Source organism: Staurois parvus, unplaced genomic scaffold, assembly GCF_062004578.1.
Source record: "Staurois parvus isolate SC_StPar_1 unplaced genomic scaffold, SC_StPar_1.0 ptg001451l, whole genome shotgun sequence".
Classification (NCBI taxonomy): Eukaryota; Metazoa; Chordata; class Amphibia; order Anura; family Ranidae; genus Staurois; species Staurois parvus.
Window position 1 is genome coordinate 14,310 of NW_028319247.1, and position 16,243 is coordinate 30,552.

Genomic DNA, 16,243 nt, shown 5'->3' on the forward strand with positions numbered 1-16,243 from the left:
ATGGCCCCCCAGCTGTTGCGAAACTACAAGTTCCATCATGCCTCTGCCTTTGGGAGTCATGCCTGTAACTGTCAGCCTTGCAATGCCTCATGGGACTTGTAGTTCCACAACAGCTGGAGGGTCCCAGGTTGTGCCCCTATGAGCTAGGCTGTCTTGAAAGCTTGCAGGTCACCCAATCCAATGTTCGCTTACTGTAGTCGTTTGAGGAACTAAAACAAATGGTGGTTTTCCTGTTTGATTGGTAAACGTTGTGCCTTGCCCTCCCTGCCTCATTATTACAGTGTGTACTGGGCATGGTGTGGTCCTCGTTTTGTCTTGATTATGAAGAAGGGAAGGAAGAGGTTAGCAGATTGCTATTGTTGTTCCTGTTTAGTGCCCGGGGGGCAGTGTTAGTATGTGACACCGGCTGCTGACATGCTCTCTTCTCCAGTTGTGGCTGCAGGACACGCCTCGTCACTTGCAGGTGTCTGCTGTGAGCAGGAAGTTCTGCACTCGCTGCTTTCTGTACTTCTGCCAGTTTCACACACTTGTGATCTGTTGTCACTGAGCCGAGAGCAGCCCTGGACCCGTCTTCCCAGCCCGCCGTCCAAACACGCACTTACCATTTGCACACCTGAAGGAGAACCTGTTCCATCCTGCTCCAACCAGCCTGCACCATCATTGTGCATTTATTTCATTTATTTTTTTTAGATGGACCTCCAATGTGCTTCTGGATCAGCGGAACCCTATTTTCCCAAGGACTGAAATTTTTCTAGCAAACCTTCTAGAACTCCCTGGACCCGCTTTGTCTTGAGGATTTACAACCGGTCGCTAGTATCTTATTTATTTATATTTTTTTAGTAGAGATGAGCTCCGCCGATCGAATCCTCGATCCTGACCCGTTGGGAATGCACTGCTCTAAAGACAGCCCTGATATTGATTTCGACTTTGCTGACCTGTTTAATTTTGAGTCTTCCAACTCTGTGGAAGGTTTGTAAACACTGGGGATAGAAGCAGCAGGTGTTCCGTGTTGTGTGTTAGTGATATGAATATTGTACGCTCATTTATGGGAGGTGTGCGTGTTACGTGTCTGAGGCGACATGTATGCTAGACTAGAGAAAGCAAAGGGTTAAATCTCTTTCACTCACAGCAGGGCCGTAAAATAATGTTTGCTTTCTATTTTTCATCTGTTTGCAGGCTGCACAGCATTGTGTACATTTATTAACCTATCCTTGTATTTGCTTTTTGGCACAGAATCTACTGTGTTTAGTTTTCTGCCGCACATGTCTAGTTGCGTACCATTATGTTCATGCTTTTGCTAAAGTTTACAATATAGCCAATTTCCTGAATGTTTTTTTTTTTTTTTCTTCCATGAGGTATCAGTGATGGTCAAGCTGGACCCATTCAGGAAAAATAGTTGATAGTTTTCTTCTTAAAAGAGAATTTGTCATCAGGAAAAGAGCACTTTCATAAACTGCATTCACCTACGTCCACCAAGAATGTCAATTCCTGGCTCAGTGTTATTGCGTATTACCAATTTGGTGGCCATTTTGCAGAATTATCAGCAGTATTCAGTACTCTAGACTCAGAGATTTAAAGCGGTGCTAAACCCCAAACCAAAAATTTGCAATATATTATTATTATTATACAGGATTTATGGCGCCAACAGTTTGCTCAGCACTTTACAATATAACGGGAGACAATACAGCAACAATACAGTTCAATACAAGAGGGATAGGAGGGCTCTGATCCTGGGAGTTTACAATCTAAGAGGGAGGGGCTGGTGGTACAAAAGGTAGTAACTGTGGGGGATGGACTGGTAGGAGGAATATTATTATTATACAGGATTTATGGCGCCAACAGTTTGCTCAGCGCTTTACAATATAACGGGAGACAATACAGCAACAACACAGTTCAATACAAGAGGGATAGGAGGGCCCTGATCCTGGGAGCTTACAATCTAAGAGGCATATATTGCAGCTTACCAATTATTAAATGGGGTGGCTGCATTCGTTTTCTTGTCTTTTCCTCCCCCCCCCCCCACCTGTTTTTACTTGGTGATCTAGCCAGTAACACATCACCTGTATTCATGAGACACCACTCTGGAGAAATGAGCACAGGAGGTACTGCAGACAGCACCATTGTCAGTCTGCAGGGGAGGGTAGTAGTGGTGAGCCGAAATTAAAATTCTGAACCAAAACCGAAAATTAGGGATATACGTGGCCGAAAACCAAAACTGAAATGGACCTTTTTTTTTTAAAATATATATTTTACATATATAATTGTATTATATTTGACTTTTTAATTAATATCATGAAATATTAAATGAATATGAATTTAAAAAATACAATCCAGTAACGTAAAATAACTTTTATTGAAAGTAACACAAAAATTTTACAGAAAATAAAATGCAATCTATATAAAATTAAAAACCTTAAAGAGAGGTGTTTTTGCATTGAAGTCAATAGGGGGTGTTTTTGCATTGAAGTCAATAGAGGATGTTTTTGCATTGAAGTCAGTGAGGTGTGATTTTGCATTGAAGTCAGTGAGGCGTGATTTTGCATTGAAGTCAGTGAGGCGCGATTTTGCATTGAAGTCAGTGAGGCGCGATTTTGCATTGAAGTCAGTGAGGCGCGATTTTGCATTGAAGTCAGTGAGGCGCGATTTTGCATTGAAGTCAATGAGGCACGATTTTGCATTGAAGTCAATGGGACCCAATTTTGCACTGACGTTAGTAGGCCCTATTTTGCATTGACGTAAAAGGAAAGTGATTTTGTATTGAAGTCAGTAGGGGGCGTTTTTGCATTGAAGTCAATGGGACGCGAGTCTGCACAGAAGTCAATTTTCTGCACCTTTTATTTTTCTGTCGACAAAACGCAGATAACCCTATTTTCAGTCAAAAATTTCCGACAGCCGATATATCGGTGTATCATTAGAGGGCAGTGTTAGATGTACTAGCAGATTTAATTACACTAACAAATTGAGGCCAAGCTCCAGCTCACACTTTATAATCAGTTACATAAAACTTTGCTTTACCTTTTGGCATAAAGGTTTTACATGAATAAATAAAAGCTGATCATTGTAACCACCCCTGCCAGTGGTTTGTCTCATCCATGTAAACTGATACATTCTCCTGGAGAGTTTCTGCTGTGAAAAACAACAGACTTGCTGGCTGGAATACCAGAAAAAAAAATAAAAGAAAGGAAGCCTAAAAAGGAAAACGAATGCAGTCATCACACATAAGAATTGATAAGCAGCAATTTAATAAATGTTTGCATTTGGGTTTAATACTGCTTTTTAAATGTCAAAACCCCGAGTATTCACTGCTGATTACTCTGGATTGGCAGTATGAACAGTAAAAGTGATTTTAGGATTGTGTCAGTCTGTTCTCCAGTACTGTGATCTTGTTGACAGATATGTCATCAAATACAAAGCATCATCTTAATATATCAATGAGCCGTGGCTGCACATGTGTTCAGTATGGTCTGGCATAGTGACAGCAGAGAACAGGAAACAGTGAGTCGCGGTGGGAGAACTGCAGTCGAGCAGAGGGTTAAATAATGTAGAAATCACCCAGAATTTACATAGATCCTGCACCATATGTGTGTAATCTGGTACATTTTGCATGCATCTAGTTTGTATGCTGGACAAATATTTACATGTGTCTACAAGATAATACCTTGATTTATTTAGGATGTGCAAGCTACCGTGTAATCAGAGGCGCACATGGGACTCCTGCATACTATCTGAGCAGCTGAGTAAATTAACTCTTCAAGTGGAAGCAGCTCAGTATTTTGGCCGAACGTGCCAAGTCCAAGAGGAATATTCTACAATGTTCAAACATATTTGCAGCATTAACACTGAACCCGCACTGGATTGGTGTGGTACTGTCAACTTTACTTCACAGGCCTGAGTGGCAGATGGCAAAGCATGCTGGGAGTTGTAGTTTTATAGCATTGGCTGCTCTAGCTATAGCCTAGTTCAGAGGTGGCCGACTTTGTTGATACGGGGGGGGCCTCAAGTGTGGCCCCAACATCACTAAGAGCCAGCAGCCAAAACGCCTGATGATTGTAAAAGTGTGTACCGCGTTTACCTGCGTCAAGTGTTTGGGCGTTAATTAATTTCATTGGCCAGAATAGATATTTTATTCTGGCCATTGAAATAAATGATTGCTCATATGATAAAAGCGCCTACCGTTTAGGCGTATTTAAGCGCATCAATCATTTTTTTTTTCAGCCGAAACGCTGCTGCTCCAGGATGCCCTGGCCATGGGTTTTTTCTTTTCTGCCACTAAACTCTCCTGCCACAAAACGTTGCTAAATGCCTGTGTGTACAGGGACGCATAGGATAACATGCAGGGGAGTTTATAGGAAGGAAAAAAAACAACTTACACCCCTAGCAGTAGCTTCAAAAACGCTCAGTGTGCATTATTTATTTATTTATTTCAGGTACTTATATAGCGCCATCAATTTACGCAGCGCTTTACATATATATTGTACATTCACATCAGTCCCTAACCCTCAAGGGGGGTACAATCTAAGGTCCCTAACCCTCAAGGGGCGTACAATCTAAGGTCCCTAACCCTCAAGGGGTGTACAATCTAAGGTCCCCAACCCTCAAGGGGCGTACAATCTAAGGTCCCTAACCCTCAAGGGGTGTACAATCTAAGGTCCCTAACCCTCAATGGGTGTACAATCTAAGGTCCCCAACCCTCAAGGGGTGTACAATCTAAGGTCCCTAACCCTCAAGGGATGTACAATCTAAGGTCCCTAACCCTCAAGGGGTGTACAATCTAAGGTCCCCAACCCTCAAGGGGCGTACAATCTAAGGTCTCTAACCCTCAAGGGGTGTACAATCTAAGGTCCCTAACCCTCAAGGGGTGTACAATCTAAGGTCCCTAACCCTCAAGGGGCGTACAATCTAAGGTCCCCAACCCTCAAGGGGCGTACAATCTAAGGTCCCTAACCCTCAAGGGGTGTACAATCTAAGGTCCCTAACCCTCAATGGGTGTACAATCTAAGGTCCCCAACCCTCAAGGGGTGTACAATCTAAGGTCCCTAACCCTCAAGGGATGTACAATCTAAGGTCCCTAACCCTCAAGGGGTGTACAATCTAAGGTCCCCAACCCTCAAGGGGCGTACAATCTAAGGTCTCTAACCCTCAAGGGGTGTACAATCTAAGGTCCCTAACCCTCAAGGGGTGTACAATCTAAGGTCTCTAACCCTCAAGGGGTGTACAATCTAAGGTCTCTAACCCTCAAGGGGTGTACAATCTAAGGTCCCTAACCCTCAAGGGGTGTACAATCTAAGGTCCCTAACCCTCAAGGGGTGTACAATGTAAGGTCCCTAACCCTCAAGGGGTGTACAATGTAAGGTCCCTAACCCTCAAGGGGTGTACAATCTAAGGTCCCTCGTCCTCAAGGGGCGTACAATCTAAGGTCCCTAACCCTCAAGGGGGGTACAATCTAAGGTCCCTCGTCCTCAAGGGGTGTACAATCTAAGGTCCCTAACCCTCAAGGGGTGTACAATCTAAGCTCCCTAACTCACATTTATACATACACATACTAGGGCCAATTTAGACAGGAGCCAATTCACCTACCAGCATGTCTTTTGAGTGTGGGAGGAAACTGGAGTACCCAGAGGAAACCCACGCAGGCACAGGGAGAACATGCAAACTCCAGGCAGGTGATGCCGTGGTTGGGATTTGAACCGCATGAGGCCTTAATCTTGATAATGAGAACTTGTTTGGTCAGCAGATATTATAGTAAATGCCATGTAATTGATCAGAGTCTGTGAAATGTTTTAGGAACATGTTAAATGTGCTAAGAGCAGGAAGGGCAGGAAAGGTACCCCCCCTAGTACCCAATTTTGACAGGTACTAGGCGAGTGAAAGTTATCCTCCCCCCTGCAGTCTTCCGGGACACATGACAGGTCCCAGAAGACTGAGGGACCATTCACTATGTCACAGCCAGTTGCCCCGTAATTAAATTGTGGTCACCGGGGACAGAGGACAGCCAATAAGCAAACCACTGGATGGAGGGGACAGGTCATTTGTTGTTTTCTAAAAGTCAGCAGCTTAAGGAGACTGGAGCTCCTCTTTACCTCTAACCTTAGCCCCAACCCCAACCCTAACATGTGACTTTGTACACAAAGGTTCCTCCACTGCGACTTTGATGCCACTTGAGTGCCAGAGTGTGTAAAGTCACATCAGAGTCGTACAACATGAACAGAGCTGTCATACTTTCCTAACCTTGCGGTTTTGGTGCCGGTCTGTTGAACTTTATTACACCCAAATTGCAATCTGTTGCAGAAAAACTAGACCAGGGGTAGGCAACCTGCGGCTCTCCAGCTGTTGCAGGACTACAAGTTCCATCACGCCTCTGCAAATCATATCTGTAACTGTCAGTTTTGTAATGTTGCAATGCCTCATGGGAAATGTAGTTCCACAACAGCTAGAGAGCCGCAGGTTGCCTACCCCTGAACTAGACCCTTAGAAAACCATGTTAAATGGACAGTAGTGTGTTTCCGCATAAGTCCTCCTGCACACGGGGTGTTTTTAAAACGCCCCGTGTGCATGGAGCCCAAGTGTGAACCTAGGGTAAGTGTATTTTGGAGAAAACAATATAAAATGATAAAAAGTTAGAATGACTTTGCCCTAATGAGTATGAACCTTTTGTGTGTTCTAATAATGGATGTAAGAGACCTTTTATAGGGAGGAAGCTTCATGTGATCTTTTGGCTCTAGAGGTTCTTGTGACCCCTCTCAGTAGGCTTTGTGCCTCCTAAAGTTCTGATGTTGGATTAATATAAACATTATAGATGTACCTAAATTTAGCCAAACAATGGAACGTTTTAAAGGTTGTAGTCCGTTGTTGCCGCCAGTATTCTGCTGTTCTAAGCAAAGCAGTATAAATAGGCCAAATACTTATATTAACAAATGCCTGGAGCCTTATTCTCAAGGTAGCTCCCATGCTTTCAATCCTGAGTAAGCGCTTTTTTTCACACTTCCTTCTTCTATTAGTTTCTAGTTGAGGTTTATTCTGTGACACCAAAGACATGTGCATTTCCTCCACTGCAGGATTTACTTGATGCAGATTTTTCTCTGGACTGAATTACTAACCTAATGCCTAAGGCTTCACTTGTAACAGTAAATCTCAGGAAAATGGGGTTGTTGCCAATGGCTACTATTTATAATTTATCTGTCATTTTGATGAGGCCATAAAATATCATTTTTAGTTTGTGGAGATTGAAATTGCAACCCTTTCAGGAATTTGCAGGTTATTATCACCGTTTGTAAAATATGTGGTGCCTGTAATAAAATAAAAATCCACTTTCAAATGTATTAAATGTATGCATAAAAGTTATGACTTAGATTTGCTGTGATAAATGAATCTATTCGGTGAGGCACTGCAAAAAAGATATGTGTGTTTTTGACCAGTATATTGACTGACTGCTGCACTGTATGGTTCACTCCTGACCAGTATATTGACTGACTGCTGCTCTGTATGGTTCACTCCTGACCAGTATATTGACTGACTGCTGCTGTGTATTGTTCACTCCTGACCAGTATATTGACTGACTGCTGCCTTGTATGGTTCACTCCTGACCAGTATATTGACTGACTGCTGCACTGTATGGTTCACTCCTGACCAGTATATTGACTGACTGCTGCTGTGTATTGTTCACTCCTGACCAGTATATTGACTGCTGCTCTGTATGGTTCACTCCTGACCAGTATATTGACTGACTGCTGCTGTGTATTGTTCACTCCTGACCAGTACATTGACTGACTGCTGCTGTGTATTGTTCACTCCTGACCAGTATATTGACTTCTGCTCTGTATGGTTCACTCCTGACCAGTATATTGACTGATTGCTGCTGTGTATTGTTCACGCCTGACCAGTACATTGACTGACTGCTGTTCTGTATGGTTCACTCCTGACCAGTATACTGACTGACTGCTGCTCTGTATGGTTCACTCCTGACCAGTATATTGACTGACTGCTGCTCTGTATGGTTCACTCCTGACCAGTATATTGACTGACTGCTGTTGTGTATGGTTCACTCCTGACCAGTATATTGACTGACTGCTGCTCTGTATGGTTCACTCCTGACCAGTATATTGACTGATTGCTGCTGTGTATTGTTCACTTCTGACCAGTATATTGACTGATTGCTGCTGTGTATTGTTCACTTCTGACCAGTATATTGACTGACTGCTGTTGTGTATGGTTCTGAGAAAATATAAGGTGACTTACACAGTACCTCCCAGAAGTGAGTCCCCCCCTCACATTTGTGTAAATATTTGATTCTCTCTTTTCATGTGACAACACTGAAGAAATGACACTTTGCTACAATGTGACGTAGTCAGTGTACAGTTTGTATAACATGGAAATTTGCTGTCCCCTCCAAATATATATATATATATTACCGCCATTAATGTCTAAACCGCTGGCAACAAAAGTGAGTCCACTGACATTTATACAAAAGTGATCTGTCCTAGGAGGTTGTAGGGGAGGCAGAATTCCTAGGCAAGCCGGGGCGGAAGAAATAGGTATCCATTTCCAGAAAAAAAAAAAGTCAGAGAGTGGGGGGGGGGGGGGTGGAGAGCAAAACTCTTTTTAGGTGAGGTTCCACTTTACGGAGAAATCCGTTTACCTGGTTCTGATTCATTTGTGTTTAGTTCTTGTCTGTTGCTGGCTTGTCCTCACACTGTCCAAACACGCAGATTTCTCAGCAGCTACTGTAGAATATGTATTGTTGGTGGGTCTTGGAGGAGACGTTGGAGATCACTGAGGGCATTATCTTGTTGATAAGCTGTTCAGCATGTTACATAGAACCTGACGGCTCCAGTCTGTCAAAGCCCAATCTGTCAGTGTTCTAGCCGGTTCCTGGTGCTTCTTTAGGCTGAATAATAATGAGCGCCCCAGAATGGCAGCTTTGTCTGTCAGTGGCGTGTAGTTTACACGCTTAAACAAACCATCCGAAGATGGGATTTTCATTATTAGAATAGTGCTTACAGTAAAGCTGTTTAATAAGTGTTGTGGTTGTAAGATATTTCTTCCAGCTGTATAATGGAAGCTAAACATAATCAGAGGCAGATTAACCTGTTTCTCATGACACTCATGAAACGGTTTTACGTATTGTTTTCCTTTCATCTGGCTTTGACCGGACCTTTGCCTGATGCTGAGTAATACGCATTGTTAAGTACCTACACATAAGCTGCTTGAATCATTTGCTGCCCTGTATGTATCTAACCAAGCTGGTTTGGAGTTGGCGCACACAACAAAAGGTTGGACGTCTAGATAAATGATTGGTGAAAGTTACCTGTTCTTAAGTGTCACTAAACCCACAACAGTACAATCAGTCTATAGATGCAGTAAAGCATGCTTGTTATACTCACTGTGGAACCTAAGGGGTTTACCCTTAGCATTGTGTAAAAAGGCTGTTTGATCTTGTTTTCTCGGATCCTCCCCTTCTACTGTCCCTTATCCCTGCCCCAGGATGCACTCTGCAAATGCTCAGTTTGGTGTTTATGGCTAGAGAGGTTTTTTTTCTTCTTTGGGAAGATGCATGTGATCAGCACAGGGCCAATCAGAGCTGTCCAGACAGAGAATCAGGGGTTGCGCAGCCTCATAGGACCATCAGGGGAGAATGAAAACTCCCACTATTATTATTATTATACAGTATTTATAAAGCGCCAATAGTTCGCTCAGCGCTGTACATTACAAAGGGGAACAGAACATTACCAATACAATGCAAAAAATGAGGGGATCGAGGGCCCTCACTGCAAGCTTTGACCAGTGCTCTGCTGGACACTGATAGAAGCCCCAAGACTGCTATATACTGCTGATGAGAAAAGGTGTTTAGCAGTTTGTATTTACTACAATAATTGCTTTTCCATGTTCTGTGTACTGGTAGACTGGTAGGTCCTGGGTTTAGGAATACTTTACATTTTGTATAAGTCACCATATTTCCTTTCTCTCTCTTCCCCACAGAGATAGGAACCACACAGAACAGCAATTAGTCAATATACTGGTCAGGAGTGAACCATACAGAGCAGCAGTCAGTCAATGTACTGGTCAGGAGTGAACCATACACAGCAGCAGTCAGTCAATGTACTGGTCAGGAGTGAACCATACACAGCAGCAGTCAGTCAATATACTGGTCAGGAGTGAACCATACACAGCAGCAGTCAGTCAATATACTGGTCAGGAGTGAACCATACAGAGCAGCAGTCAGTCAATATACTGATCAGGAGTGAACCATACAGAGCAGCAGTCAGTCAATATACTGGTCAGGAGTGAACCATACAGAGCAGCAGTCAGTCAATGTACTGGTCAGGAGTGAACCATACACAGCAGCAGTCAGTCAATGTACTGGTCAGGAGTGAACCATACACAGCAGCAGTCAGTCAATATACTGGTCAGGAGTGAACCATACACAGCAGCAGTCAGTTTAGAACATCTCTGGTTGCTGGATGTAGGGCAGATCTGACCAAAGAGGTCTTTATATAGCAATGACAATTGCTGGTGTGTAAATCATATTTCTTCATAGCCGAATTTAGTAAACATACAAATTCCAACGTGGTAGTTTGGGAGTTTTTAGTTCTTCTAAAAACACTTCAGGGATTCCCTTTGAGCCCTGGTTCACATCTATGCGTCCGTGCGGGCCGCGTTTTGCATGGCCACGAGAGCACATTCATTTGAATGGACTCCCGTGTCCCGGGACACGAAGGGAAGAAGTCTCTGCACTTCTTTGTAAACCGAAGCCCACACGGGAACCTCGGTTCCCAGTACGGTTGAGATTTCCTGTGCGGGTGGCGTCCCATTAGAATTAGAGGCACACGCCCACGGGTCCGCATTGTTCTGTGTGGGTGGTGCGGCTGCACAGATTTTTGTGCGGATCCGCAGCGGCACCACCTGCACATATGTGAACCAAGCCTTAATGTGCATTCTGTAACAAATTCAGCCTTTTTTTTCCACGTTTAGATCTTCCTGGAGCCTCTAAGTACCATTGGTTTGCAATGGCCTGTTTTTTTCCCTAAATCTTGTCATCCTTTATTTTTAAAGCCTCTGACTTTTGTGCAAAACTGTACAACGAGGACCCGCTCTCCCCCTCATGACATTCTTCAAGTTCAGTTTATTGGGCTCTTTTTGAAGTTCTCCTTTCTTATGTTCAAAGTACCAAAAAACCATAATTGAATGATTTGTCCTTGTTAGCAGCATGGAATTAATTAGGTCGGAGAAGCTGTAACATACCAGGGATTCATTTTGGACATTGTTGCATGGCTTTGTAGTGTCTCACTGTAACCACTGTAGCATCTGTGGCCTCTAATGAAAGAAGATTAAAGACAAGAGATCCTTTTAACAATCACCAAAGACGTACAACGGATAACTTGCTGGTATTTTCCAGTTGGCTGGGTCAGTATGTCTGTTGCGCTGGCCAGGGTACTGCTTGCTTTACTGCACAGTTTCCAGCTGTGCCTAATATTGACAACCAACCCCTGAAAATACCCTGATTTTAAACACTGATCTTGTACAGTAAATATGCAATTTTGTTCATCTACTAAGCAGATTTTGATACTTCTATTGTTGCCCACACACTTATCAATCATGAGATTTCCTTTAGGACACTTCCAGTGCACCCAGTATTCACTTAAGCTGCTTAAAACATACTTTTTTAAAGGAGAGTATTTACAGGCTCAGCCCACTATTGTGCAGCATTTCAGTCCTTTTAGAGCTGATCGCCCAGTGCCTTCCTTTGTACCTCAGAGATTTTGCAGCTTAACACCCCGGTCACATCAAAGCCGATTTCAGAATCGTGCAACTTGCAGTGAAGTTGCACGATTTCAAAATCGGGTGACTTGCCGATTTGAAGTGCAATTTGCAAGACATCTGACACAGATGTCTATGCAAATCGCACCAAGAGTAGTGCATGTACTACTTCAGAAATCGGTGCGGCTCCGACCAATTCAGAACCGCACCGATATGACTCTAATAGCAGACAGTAGGGTGTGACTTGGCATACGATTTGCAAATCGCATGCTAAGTCGCAGCTAATGTGACCGGGGTGTAAAGAGTAACTCCGTCTGAGTGAGCTATGTACATTGCAGGGATTTTAACAAACTTTATAGCAGATTCCTACTTTTTTGTTATTGTGGAGAAATAGTGGTTTTGTTTGTCTGTGTCCATGTGCAGAGCGAATCTGTATGGGAGTGATTTTATAATTATCAATCAGCTGCTGCACCTGCAGAGTTCTAATGAGGAAATTGGCATGGTCTGCATCCCTTTAGACGTGATTTCCCTTTGGGAATATCTCGCCAAAAATGAAATTTTTGTTGCAGGGGATGCTTAAACCATGATTTGTATCTTAGTGCAGACTTCTGGGAAAATCAGTGAGCCAATCACACAAGCAGGAAGTGACATATTTGGGGAGCGTTCTGTAGAAGAGCTGTGTACAGAACACATCCAGGTAGCCATATTGCATTTAATTTTACAGAAAATTACATCCCTGCAGAATGAAAAGGCAAGACACATTCAGTTACAATATGGCTTGTGTCATAATTGTATGTGTTATATACTCTATATTATTTTTTGTTTATTTGGTAATTTTTTTCCCCACAAAGGTGGAGTTATCCTTTAAAGCTGCCATTCCACAGCTGAAATTCAATCCATGGTTGCCCTTTCTGTAGAAAATGATGGCCAAACAGCACCTACATCTATTGAGATGCAGACACTGTTTGGGTATTCTGACAACTGCTAGAGCCAGTTGTCAGAATACAATAGCCGGCAGGGGAGATTTGTAGATCCGTGGTGTTTTGTGTGATTAACAAGTCTGTGTGTATGGCCAGCTTTAGATATATGTACTTAAAGTGGTCTAAAGGCTGAAGGTTTCTTTTTATGTAATGCATTCTTTGCATTAAGGTAAAAAACCTAATGGATACAGCTCCCCCCAGCCCTCCCCCCCCCCCACCAGCCCCATCTCAATCCATCAATGTGTATGAGAGCTGTGGCTCTCCCGGGTATTTCTCTCCTCGGCTCATGCAGCTGTCAATCACAGCCAGTGAGCCAATGAGAGAGTGAGGGGTGGGGCCGAGCCACGCTCTTGTGTGAATGGACACGTGCGGCTTGGGAGCGTGCCTGCTCTGATCTCTGACATCAGCAAGGCATTTTTCTCCACACAACTCTCACTCACTGGATATTTTTTATGTTTCAGACCATTCTCTTTAAACCCTAGAGATGGTTGTTCATGAAAATCCCAGTAGATCAGCAGCTTTTGAAATACTCAGGCCAGCCTGTCTGGCATCTACAACCATGCCATATTCAAAGTCACTTAAATCCCCTTTCTTCCCCATGCTGATGCTTGGACTTCAGCAAGTCGTCTTCACCACATCTAGATGCCTAAATGCATTGAGTTGCTGCCGTGTGATTGGCTAATATTGAGAGATATTTCACAACTCTCTACAAAATGATTTCTAATATTTCTTATTTTTGTTGGTCGTCGGCCTTTTGTGAGTTTCTTAGTCGGTTCAGGGATGGGGTGACTGCGGACATTCATTTTTTACAAATCCTCAAGGTATTTGTGTAAATCGTGCTAAGGCCTATTTTGTAGTATAAGATTCCCGCACGTTGAGACTTCATATCCACAGCTCAGTATTGGCTTTTTGACATGCCTGGCAAGAGTCTGAGGACATGGCACGTTTGGGAATGAACTCAGGTGACGTCCCTCAGGGTTGCTAGGAACAGGTTTGGGATTTTTAAACAAAAGAGGCTGGCAGCCTCCCAGCCAACGTGTAGCAAGGGATTACACTGGAAAAAAATAATTGCAACAAGAAAAGGAAGTGAATCTAAATGAAGTCTGTTTGCAGCAAACATGATTTATACTTTACATGTTTCATTATCTGAGTTTACACCAGCAAATCGGTTATAAAACAAAGTCTTTTGCTTTAGAAAGAGGAAACTGAATAACCTAGTTATGTTTATATGCAGTTCTCCTTGTAGAAAGGCTGACTATCCAGCTCTTGCTCTTTCTTGAACCCTTTTATTTTATTTTATTTTTTGTTTACAAACAATTTTATTGTACATAAGTAGACAGTAAAACAACAGCACAGTATGAAAGTGATATTGTCCAAAAAAATAAGGCATATTTGAAATGTACAATACATAAAAGTATATTAACATAAAAAAGAAGATAGAGGAAACAAGAAACCTTTTATTATAATTTTTGAGTTAATTCATGTTTGATTGTTTAGATTGAAAACTTTACCAGCCACAAGTATTATGCTGGCAGTTTTCAAGCAATTTCAAATAGTTTTTGATTGCACAAATGATCAAATAGATCAGAGAAACCTATCTAGCAATGTAAGAATTTGGTTTCATGATTGGGAGAAACAGTGGAAGGTAACCTTGATTGTTTTGGTCATTTCTTATGTTCTTATGTTGATATTGCCTTAAAGCGGAGCTCAACCCAAAAGGGGAAGTTCCACTTTAAGCCTTCGTTCCCCGCTCCCCATTAAGGATTGGCACCTTTGGGGAGCGGGTGCCTAGGCGATCAGAATCAAAAGTTGTCCTCCCTCCCTCCCTCCCTGTAGTCTTCTGGGACACGTGACAGGTCCCAGAAGACTATGGGGCCATTCACAAAGCACAGCGCTTCTCTCTCATGCACAGTGAAGCCGCAAGCTGTCACAGCCGGGTGCCCACACTAAAGATGCTAGCGCAAGGGAGAGAAGATGGCTGGTGAAACCAGTGGTGGTGAGGACAAGGCTGGACTGAGGGACAGGTAAGTAGCAGTATTTTAAAAGTCAGCAGCTACAGTTTTTGTAGCTGCTGACTTTTATTTTTTTTTCCTGGTGGAATTCCGCTTTAAGATTGTTTTTTTTTTTTTTTCTTTTTTTTTTGTTTAAAGGTGAGCATTAGGCCTCATTCACACAGGAAACACATTTGCTGTAAAATAAAGCCAGTTTCACACGGGCTTTAGATTGTATTAAAGCAGTTGTGAACAGAAAGCATTCGCAGAGCTTTCAACAAGCCATGCACACTGTACTTAAAAAAAACAAAAATGAAAAAACAAATTCCAGTTTCCTTGCCAGAAAACGCTATATAAAAATACTCATATTTAGGGTTTTTGTGCCAGTCTTTAGGAGCGTCGGAGTTTGTGTTTTATAACAGAACATTAGGAGTGAAAAAATAATGGAAGTCAGCGTTTAGGAGCATTTACTTTTTTTTTTTCTTTTTTTTTGCCTTCCACAAAAATGCACTCAAAACCTGTCTGTAAAGCCTGAGCTTAAAAAAAACTAAACTACCTAATGTGCATGGACATATAGGATAACATTAGCTGCTTCTAGGGGCTTAAAAAAAACGCTAAATGCCTCTAGGAGCAACATATTTTTAAGCCAGTATGCATGGACCCTTAAATGTTTAACACACATCCTAATGGGAGTGCTGATTGCCGCTTTAAACAAGCTGATAGTAGGCTTTCAACAAGCTTCAAGAAGTTCTGAAGCCTGCTAGCAGCTTGTTTAAAGTGGCAATCAACACTTCAGTGCGTATCTGTGTTCAATGTTTACAAAACTGGAGCTGAATGGTAATTTAAAAGCTTCACCAAACTTGCTGAAAGCTCTGTTGATGCTTTGTCAAAATTTGCTGTTCACACTGCTCTTATACAAGCTGAAGCCCATGTATAACAGGCCTTAGTATAATGCTCAGAAATAGTGAAGTTCACATGGTTATCCCCCTTATGCTTCTCTGTGCAAATGTTACATGCCGAATACTTACCCATCTGGCTTTCTGCAAGTCCAGTCTTCTGTATCTTACAGAGCTGCTGCCGTTGCTTTCTGACACACCCTGGTGTCTATCCATTCATTGCTGGGTGCTGTGGTTCATCGCACCAGCTGCTATATCACTATGGGGCACAGCAGTGAAGTATCAGTCAGCAGGAGGAAGGACAGCGCTCCTTTTCTTTCTGTAAAAACACTGCCCCTAAGCTTCGTTATGTCACCCACAGCTTAGGCTACCATGAGCATTGTGGTTGTTTCACATCAGTAGAGGCTACAGATAACTTGATCAGATAGACAGGAGTTGATTTACTAAAACTGAAGAGTGCAAAATCTGGTGCAGCTCTGTACAGCAACCAATCAGCTTCCAGTTTTTATTTTGTCAAAGCTTTAAGCGATATTAAACCTTTTTTTTTTTTAAATTAAAATAACAAACATATTATACTTACCTTTGCACAGAGCACCCCCGATCCTCCTCTTCTGGGGTCCTC

The 16,243-nt window shown here is 42.6% G+C and overlaps 1 protein-coding gene across 1 annotated transcript in view; it reads left to right on the forward strand.

The window, feature by feature from the left end:
- The first annotated feature begins 559 nt into the window (after positions 1-559).
- LOC149435901 (nuclear factor of activated T-cells, cytoplasmic 2-like) overlaps positions 560-16,243 on the forward strand; it is a 133,582-nt gene continuing 117,898 nt past the window's right edge. Inside the window, exon 1 of the mRNA XM_089662264.1 lies at positions 560-969. Coding sequence (XP_089518390.1) covers positions 846-969 — 124 coding nt within the window. The 5' untranslated portion in view covers positions 560-845. The remainder of the gene's footprint in view (positions 970-16,243) is intronic.